Consider the following 10,098-nt stretch of genomic DNA (forward strand, 5'->3'; position numbering starts at 1 on the left):
GCGTGCTAACGACCTCGGCTAAGGAGGCCTTCCATAAGCTAAAGTACATATGACCTGTAAAAAGAAAAGGCTTCTGTGCTCTGACACATGCCTATCACGTGTTAAACATGATATACAGTAGCAAAAGTCATTATTACCTTATTAATTAACCAAAAAATCAACATCATTATCTAAATTACACCCAACAGCGTGCTGTGTTTCACATATATATTTGATGAAACCTCATATTTAAATTTTAATCAAGACTTATGTTAATCCGCTAATTTATCAATATCTATCTTCATCAACAAAAGGCGAGGCATTCATCAGATTGTGTTTTATTTATTTTTAGTTGATTTAAATTTAATTTTAGTCTTAGCAAGTACATGCACACAAAGGAAAAGGAAAACTTGTTTTTGTGTTGTTTTAACAATTAAAAGCTCATATAAAACCCACATAAATATATTTCAAAAAGCTACATGGAAACATCGTTTTAAATAATTTAATAATTTGATTTAAAAAAAGGAACACGCAAAAATCTGCTTAACTGGTAAAAAAGGTTTTCAGCTAATGCAATACATTTCAAGAGAAAATGAGCACAAAAAGATCTTTTCAAGAACACAATAACTGTGTTTATCATGAAAACAGAAATTTACCGTTGACTTACCTACTATAACATGTGTGCAAATTATACATATACACTGTGAAATTAAATGATCATTACCATAAAAAAGAACTCCATGAAAGTTTTGTTCTTGCTCTTTGCTGCAGACCCCCAGTGAAGGCGCTAATGCCTACTAAAGAGCAAACAAGCAAAGAGCAAAAAAAAAAAAAAAAAACAGGAAAAAAGAATGCTACAATTTTCACATTCGCTTAAAAAACCTAATTGTTGAAAAATTGACTGTTAGTGTCTCAACCTCAAATATGTCACCTACGTCATTAAAATAAAGGTGCAGTTATTTTTCCCATAAATGCGCTAATGAGTAAGACAAATTTTGAAAGAGCGGATTTGCATTATTTCAAAACATGAACAAACTGACCTGAACTATAATTAGATCCAGGCACATAAAAGAAGTCTAACCTGCTTAAGTGTGAGCTTATGAAATATGTGCTGGTGGAGACTAGAGGTATGACTTACAATATAGACATACATGTAATACTACAACATTAAGTACAAAAGTTGTACCTTCTGAGAGAATGAGGGAGAAGTACCACAGGGAATGAGGGGTGGTGAAACAGAGCAAGTACCCTCAACTTTCTCGCATATGAAAGATCAACATTCAACATTTTAATTTGATTTTGGAGACAACACTGCATAGGTTGAGTTGGCAAATTTCGTATAATTGTACCAGACTAAACACAACGATGCCTTCAGAATATGCTGGAATAAACACCTTGCAAACATGTGAAAGGGTTGAACAATTACAGTAGATGGACATATAGATTAACATCAGGAACAAATGACTTATTAAGCTAGACTTTGCACATTCAATGCAACGTTATATAGAGCGTGTACTGTGCACTATAAATGCTATAGCAGCCAATGAACTGCACACAGACCATATGTGCCTCACATCTGGTGCTAAAGTGGACGCTACTGTCCCATGGTGCCGGGCAACAAATTGGAATATTGCACAATGATAATTAAACCAGTATGAGATTAGCTGCTGACATAACAGCTCCCACAGAAATATGTCCTGTGCTATAGTATATGGTAAGTTCTAGAAAACATAAGAAAATGAAGGAAGAAATCTGCAGGGCATTATCTAAAGCTGGTTTTAATAGTGCCAAAGAACTTTTTGGCACCAAAACTATTGGTCATCATTTTGATTTCCATTTTACAACAAAAAATTTTCACACTCTTCACCTGAAGAGCTCGCATTTAAAAAGTCAACACCTGTAATGTTAATATATATGTCATGTCAATACCTGTAATGTTAAAATATATGTCATGTCGATACCTGTATGTTGTAATACACCACAGGCATTTAGACTTACAACCAGCATTCATATATCACAAACCAAGACATTACATGCATTACAACTTGAGTATATTACCCATATCTGTAAATGTCAATTCATTTGGGCATAATAACACAACAGATGTTTGCACCTTATGCTGACAGTGTTTTGAGTTACAAATATGAAATACAAGTGAAAAAAATACACTTATATTTACAGTTACTTGGGCAGGTGATTGCAGCATGATCTTGATCCCTGAACTACTGTTTACATTTAATTATTCAGGGAGTATTTATGTAGATGTAATAATAAAGACATATAGACACTATACATGTACATGTGAGTGTACTGACAAACCTAGGTCAGAGCCATTGTACAGTTCCCATATCACACTTCATACGGAGATCCACTTACATGATCATCATGTGTACAAAAAAGATGCACATATGCACTGAAATTTATTAGCGTCCAGGTCACATTAGGAGCCTCACACACTATATGTACAGTATTACACCACAACACTCATAAATATTACCAGTTTAGTGCTTAGTGCGTTTCCCTAGAGGAAAGCTATGACACTACCCCCACTGTGTAGTATATGCATACCTCCGTCAAAATGCCAGTCTGCCAGCCAGTCATGCCTGGGTGCATGGCACATGCTAACATGCTATCATGCCCCCACCAGCATTGTTCACGCAGCAGGCGCACTAGCTAAGGGGCTTTTCTCATGTAAACCTCCACCTACACGCAGAGTGTCGAGTCCAAGCAGGGACAAGCAGGCTAATATATGACTGAGGTAGGGGCCGGGGGTAGAGGGCTAACATGTGCCCCACAATTAACAATAGGTCAAAGAATAAATAATGCTTGCACTTTTATATGGGTACCAGTACTCCCCGCTGTCATGGTCCGTGTGTAATTCATATTACATATACTGTACCTGAACCCCTATCCCCAGTTTAAAGTCCAGGGGCCTTGCTACATGTAGCTCAGGCAGTTAAAGCACAGGCTTGCTGCAGCTGCCAGGCCCTTGACCGACAAGGTTGTGAGTTCAAATCCAGCTCTTGCTAAATTGACTTTAGCTGTAAGTTTAGAGGTTTGTCATGTCAAAGGTCAGTGGTTTAGTCCAGGCAGTCTGGTTTCCTTCACCCATAAACCTGACTGCTGTTTTATTTACTTATTTATTTACTTGACTGGTGTTTTACGCGGTACTCAAGAATATTTCACTTATATGACGAGGACCAGCCTTATGGTGGGAGCAAACCTGGCAGAGCCTGGAGGATAAACACTGTTGCAGTATACTAGCGAAAAAATTACTGAGCACAGCACGACACACCAGTCCATTAAACAAACAATATGTTGCTAAAAGATTTCACTGAAACCAGTGTTATGTGGACAAGATACTGCACCCTTAAGGACTTGAGTGCTGAGGGTCATAATGCCTTAAAATGTGCACGTGGGTTTGTTTGTCCCACAGTGATGATATCTCGATCGTGCGCACCAGAATTACCTATCCAACTTATTGATACCTTTGAAAAGTTTTAAAGACAAGGTTCATGTTAGCTCTGTACAATTTATTTATTTACTTGATTGGTGTTTTATACTGTACTCAAGAATATTTCACTTATACAAAGGCGGCCACCATTATGGTGGGAGGACACCAGGTACAGCCTGAGGGAAACCCACGACCATCCACAGGTTGCTGGCAGACCTTCCCATGTATGGCCGGATAGGAAGCCAGCATGAGCTGGACTTAAACTCACAGCGACCGCTGACACATTTGTGTTAATTGTGACACGGCCGACTGAAATTGAAAATGGCGGTTACCAAAGTTTGGCTTGCTGCTGATGTAACAGACACATTTGTGTTAATTGTGACACGGCCGACTGAAATTGAAAATGGCGGTTACCGAAGTTTGGCTTGCTGCCGATGTAACAGACACATTTGTGTTAATTGTGACACGGCCGACTGAAATTGAAAATGGTGGTTACCGAAGTTTGGCTTGCTGCCGATGTAACAGACACATTTGTGTTAATTGTGACACGGCCAACTGAAACTGAAAATGGCGGTTACCGAAGTTTGGCTTGCTGCCGATGTAACAGACACATTTGTGTTAATTGTGACACAGCCGATTGAAAGTGAAAATGGCGGTTACCGAAGTTTGGCTTGCTGCCGATGTAACAGACACATTTGTGTTAATTGTGACACAGCCGACTGAAATTGAAAATGGCGGTTACCAAAGTTTGGCTTGCTGCCGATGTAACAGACACATTTGTGTTAATTGTGACATGGCCAACTGAAATTGAAAATGGCGGTTACCGAAGTTTGGCTTGCTGCCGATGTAACAGACACATTTGTGTTAATTGTGACACGGCCAACTGAAATTGAAAATGGCGGCTACCGAAGTTTGGCTTGCTGCCGATGTAACAGACACATTTGTGTTAATTGTGACACGGCCAACTGAAATTGAAAATGGCGGCTACCGAAGTTTGGTTTGCTGCCGACGTAACAGACACATTTGTGTTAATTGTGACACAGCCGACTGAAATTGAAAATGGCGGCTACCGAAGTTTGGCTTGCTGCAGATATAACAGACACATTTGTGTTACTTGTAACATTATGGTATTTATTATCCATGAATAACTAATTGATGTGAAGTAAGAATTACTGAAGGATTTCAGGAAACATGTTTTCAGAGCACACAGCTTTGACATGTTAAGGACAGCACACGCGAATCCTTAGAGTGCATTGTACAATCCCTTTCATGCTGAATGCCAAGCCAGGAAGATACAACTTCCTCTTTTAAGGTCTTAGGTGTGACTCGATCCAGGATTGACCCTGGATCTACCGCCTCCCAAAGCCAATGCTCTACCAACTATGCTATCGGGGAGCTGGTCGTTTTGAAAAGGAAATCCTTCAATGAAATGGTGTCACTCGACCACATGACAGCAATGTCGTCTTTACAACAGCCCACAGCCACACATGCACATGAAATCATTCTCTGTGGTCATCTCTAGCAACGAATAACAAAATTATCTTTCCTAATTTCCACCTTTTTTAAACACACAATTGTTTGGGAAGTGTACCGTTCATCCCACAGCTGAAGGAGTGCAATGGATGATAGCTTTACACATGTACGCAAAATAACTCAAATTGTCTCCCTTTCCATCAATGACCCAAAACACAAGGCTGAATATCTCACAAAGGTTCTTTGTCTACAGGAGTACAGAAAACATAAACGACTCAAATATGAAGTAGCATAAGTACGTCTACGATGTCCACACTCGATCTTCTGTTTACATCAAAATACTGATGTTCATATCCTTTTGAGCATAAATATTTTGTGGTTGTTTACTTCCTACAAACACTGTCAATAATGACTGATCTAGTGCTCTCCTCATGCAGACGCCCATAGCCTGAGATCCGTTTAATACTTCTGCTCAAAGATCTCACAACACTGATACATTTAGCTAACTAACATAATCCAGAATGTCTAGCGGGAAACGATTGTAACATCGTAAGCCGTAACATCTTGCTGTCAAGTTACAGAGACTAAAAGAAATGCCACAGAGAGATGAAAACAGGCCAAACTTAACCAAATATGTTGGCAGAGATTAGGTTTTAAGTATGGAGATTACATCATCGTTCACTTTTGGATGATAGCTGCTGTCAGGTATTCCTGAAACAGTTTTTATTTTGTTGGAAGTGCCAGAGTCGTTAGTCGACATCCAGCCTCCATGTGTTAAACCTATATGAATATTAATGAAGACAACCAAATGAAGACCTCCATTTTGACCAATGAAAATTTGTACTTATTTGCCATGGAAATTTGCTTGTGCAGACTGTTTATTGGCTAATGGGTTACATCACTTTTCACTGACCAGTTGTCTGGCAACAGAGCATATTACAGGCCTGTAGTTGGGACATTATATGGCTACAATGATCCCCCTTTAACGCCACCCCCATGCTATTCCACGCCAATAATCAGCCCATTATGTGTGAATAGCCCTGGCATTCTGATCAGAATTCACCTGCTTTTTACAGCATATCTATCCTCCCCTAAGTGAGTGACGCTGCCATCATGCAATGACAAAATTTCCACGCATCTAAATCACACTGTGTATTTGTACATGTTAGACAGGTAATGCTGCACAGCTAATGTTGTAAAATCACCAGGTGGCTCTATGTCCACGCTGGTACATGTACCATGACACTCATATCCTTGATGCTCGGGGGATTGGCCAGGGTACGAACATGGATGACTTGATCACCACACGCAGACTGTGCAACCAAGATGGTCGTGGGATGTTCGACTGGAACTCAACTATACTTTTACAAATGGTGAAACTCATTGGCAGCTCCACTCTATAGTGGAGCTAGCCATTATCCCGTTATCTTCTTTACAAACAATTCAAGATGTCAGAGAACAGTGTTTGATTGGTGTTTTACGCTGTACTCAGGAATATTTCACCTATATGATGGATGTAAATGCAGTAGAATTAATGCACATGATCAATGGATTTTACCTCGATGTGGTGTAATAACTGATAAATAAGACCGGAGTTGGAATTGAACTCTTGCCTACCACAGCGTAGTTAAGGCCTACCTAAATAGGTAATGACACCTGTCCCTGATTTGATCTCTCCTGTACCCACAGAAAATCTCCAGATGCGGTAGAACATTGTCAGCGTACGGGGAATAAGGTGGGGCAGAAAGGAGGAGAAGGATAGGGTAGCAGACAAGCGTGCGAGAACAGAAAATGAATGAGAGTCCGAGGAATCCCTATCGGCAGCAGTCGCTGTTGAACCCTCAGAAAACCTGACATGCAGTCTAAATGATTTTCAGTTAGTAAAATGGGGAACTATAACAATGACTCAACGCGCCACTAAATCATGTACTATGCATGTATTCAAACATAAGCATGCATGTCTATTCGAAAATCAAACATATGCCCCTTCCTTTTTATAACTGTTTAAGCCTAATTATAATTGTGTGTGTGTGAGTGTGTGTGGGGTGGGTGTGTGTGAGTGTGTGTGGGGTGGGTGTGTGTGAGTGTGTGTGGGGTGGGTGGGTGGGTGGGGGTGAGGAGATATGACATGCTTGGCACCCCCCGACACCACCTCTGTTAACCTGTACATGTACCTTTGCCTACCAAACTAGATTCATGTATTTTGCATGACATGCTATCAGAACCAGTATCACACATCTGCCATACGACATAATTGCTCTATATGATCGTTTGTTGCACAATACAGCTTCTCTACCCATAAAACTTAGCCCTCGGCGCCTCTAAAACATGCTTACATGTTCTCTATGCAGCACCCACCTTTAAATCGTCCTCTCTGTCGGTGTAGTTGTGCCGTCTGTCCTGTGAAGCGAAAGACTCCGAGTCGCTGTCCCGCCCGTTTTGTTGCGCTGGGGGGTCGGGCACGTCGGGGTTAGGAGCAGGCCGGGTCGTCTCGCCGTTCTCAGCGGGGAAACCCTCACCATTTACCGGGGACTCTGACGCGCTCGCCGTCGGCGGGGAATCCGGAACCGAGGTCTCGGGCTCCTGTACAACACAACACGACACACGGGATGCTCACTAGAATGGCTAGGGGAGGCTTCTATATGGATAATTAACGGTAGATTGCAGACACATGTGTCTTCGGCCTGTACTGGACAAGCTAGCTACGCTGGCAAGTGGCCGCCACGAACATGTTCATCAACAGTAAAGATTTCGTGCAGTAGATAGGCCTAGCTTGTGTAAGCCACCAGTGGTTTTCATTTTCAGTACTACAGGCCCCCTATGCTATAAACCAAACATAATGAACACACACAATGAGCCCTGCACTACACAGTGTATGTATGTGCACTGGCTAGAATAACATTATTCCTTCATTCATTCATCACAGAAAAAAAAGACATCATAGCGGGACTAAGAAGGCCAAATTTCTATTTCCTCTTTAGATGCCGTTCAACCCAAGCCACCACGCTAATGTTATAACACAGGAGAGAGTTGTATACAAGTATATTTATAAATCCTCGAGTCCCGCCTCGGACTAGTCAACATGTCGCAGCTCTCGAATCTGTCAACCGCTCAATCGCGCACAACTCTCTGCCCATTACCCCACCCTAACAGATCTTCCTGTGCCCCACCCCACCCGTTACCAAGTCCGTACTAACCTTCTGTCCACTTGAGGGTGCCTCCACGCCACTTGACTGCATATTTAATTTAGAAAACTACAAAAAATCAGGCCCCCTCGCGAACGTAAACTTTCTACCACCAGCAGACCGCGGCCCTCTTTCGCTTCAGGCCACGCCGAGCGATTCACTCGGTTAGCACGTGCTCTGGTTGACGCGCGCTTTCACCTAGTAAGAATAAAAAGGTTGGTGCTCGCTTTACGAACGAAGTAAAGCGCGCTCGTATTAAATCTAACATTATCGCACTATATAAAGATGGCATTCTTTATATTTTGCTGAACTAAAACACAACGACATATGCATATCTCAGTGTTATTTATGAATTTAATGAAAGATGTTGAACAATAGGCCCTGATGTTTCACCCCTGGCATGTGTATAGACCATTCCTGAGTTTTTTTGAACGGTATGTTTTCAGTATATTTTCCACCAAAGATATTACATGTATTTGTGGATACCTTATCCCACCTTATGCAATGTTCTAAACTTTCTCTGTTCTGACCATGCATACGTGTACCTGTTCAACTGTAATTTGTTTATTTATTTTGTTATTTCAATTTTTTTATGAATAACACAATGGAGATCAGAAAACACTAGTTTCAGTAGGCTGCTGTTGCTTTATTAGCCGAAAAAAATCAACATGTATTAAATTAAAAAGAAAGAAAAAAAAAATGGCATATTTGTGCAGTTTGTGCAGGATGTCATTAAATGCAATTGAAAAGGGAGCGGTGTGCAACACCAATATCAATCAATCAATGTTTAATTGCAATATTTTAAGGAGTGTTATTATATGCAGCTCAAATGATTAACATGATATCAGTCTGCCCATGCATGCATACTCTTATAATATGTATATATGTGCATATATGTGGGACGTAAATATATATCCGCATGTTAAAAATAGGATAACGCAAGTTTAATGAGATACCTTATACATATCGGCCTTTGGCGATTCAGGTTCTCGGAAGAAGACGTATTAAGTATTCGTCGCATGATTTTGTTCCTTTATTTACTTGATTACATGCATTTTATTTAACCCCATATTCAAGATACTGTTTCACTTAAAGAAAGGAGAAAGGATTCATTGGTGGGAGATATTTCAACGCTCGTGGAGAAGCATTGACATTTTGTAAGTCACTCACGAATATACACAGGTGGCAGACAAACGGTCCTCGGGGAAAAGTTAGACTGCATGTTAGGGGTTAGACGTGAACTTGACAAGTAAGGTTGATCGCCTGCACGAGACACACGAGCTCCGAGTTCAAATGTGAACTGCAAAGATCCTTGATCAGAAACTGAAAGTGAAAGTTATTAGAGAAGATCAGAGATGGAGATGATTTTGTTACATTTTTTCTGTTATTTTGCCTGCAGATTTATTGTTCACGTTTGGCGGTATAATATCCCGCACAAATCTGAACAGCCTATATAATTATAGCTCTACATGCCATGTCTTGGTTCCATTGTTTTTTTGGGGTTTTTTTTTTTCGAACATTTTGAGATCAAAGAGGCCATGGTTCATCAACAACGACACGAAACTGTTCATCGTTTTAACATAAATGTCTTGCATCATCACGTTCTAAAAAGCCACGACGGGGCATTTTCCATATACAACGTAACAATGCATGGTTAACAACGGCAAAAATTTAAAATACTTGGTGAATACGCTTCACCAAGAAATCTTCTACCATCTTATACAATAACACGAGAAGCTTGTTGACAACAATTTTTGTAGGATCATACACTCGCCTCTATGTCTTCTGAGCCCACCTGTTCGAAAGTGTATTAGCTATAATACTGGTATTTGGACATATTTTATATTTAAAATACCAGCCAAACTCAGCAGCTAATGGAGTTCTCCAAAATGAAAGTATAACAACAGTAGTTTTAGTTGTTTATTATTTTATGTTATTTATTATACTGGCACAGAATTTGGGTAAGTACAAAATCGAAGACTTGATTTAAAGTTATGTTGAAGTATT

General features: G+C 40.3%; 1 protein-coding gene across 5 annotated transcripts in view; it reads right to left on the reverse strand.

Annotated features, from left to right (window-relative positions):
* LOC135477942 (RNA-binding motif, single-stranded-interacting protein 1-like) overlaps positions 1-8,198 on the reverse strand; it is a 127,323-nt gene extending 119,125 nt beyond the window's left edge. For all 5 annotated transcript variants that reach the window (XM_064758173.1, XM_064758172.1, XM_064758174.1 and 2 more), the window contains exons 1-2: positions 8,104-8,198; positions 7,265-7,489 (exon numbers count right to left, since the gene is read on the reverse strand). In XM_064758173.1, coding sequence (XP_064614243.1) covers positions 7,265-7,489; positions 8,104-8,145 — 267 coding nt within the window. In that variant the 5' untranslated portion in view covers positions 8,146-8,198. The remainder of the gene's footprint in view (positions 1-7,264; positions 7,490-8,103) is intronic.
* Between the last annotated feature and the right edge of the window lie 1,900 nt (positions 8,199-10,098).

This window comes from Liolophura sinensis, chromosome 11 (assembly GCF_032854445.1).
Source record: "Liolophura sinensis isolate JHLJ2023 chromosome 11, CUHK_Ljap_v2, whole genome shotgun sequence".
NCBI classification, from domain to species: domain Eukaryota; kingdom Metazoa; phylum Mollusca; class Polyplacophora; order Chitonida; family Chitonidae; genus Liolophura; species Liolophura sinensis.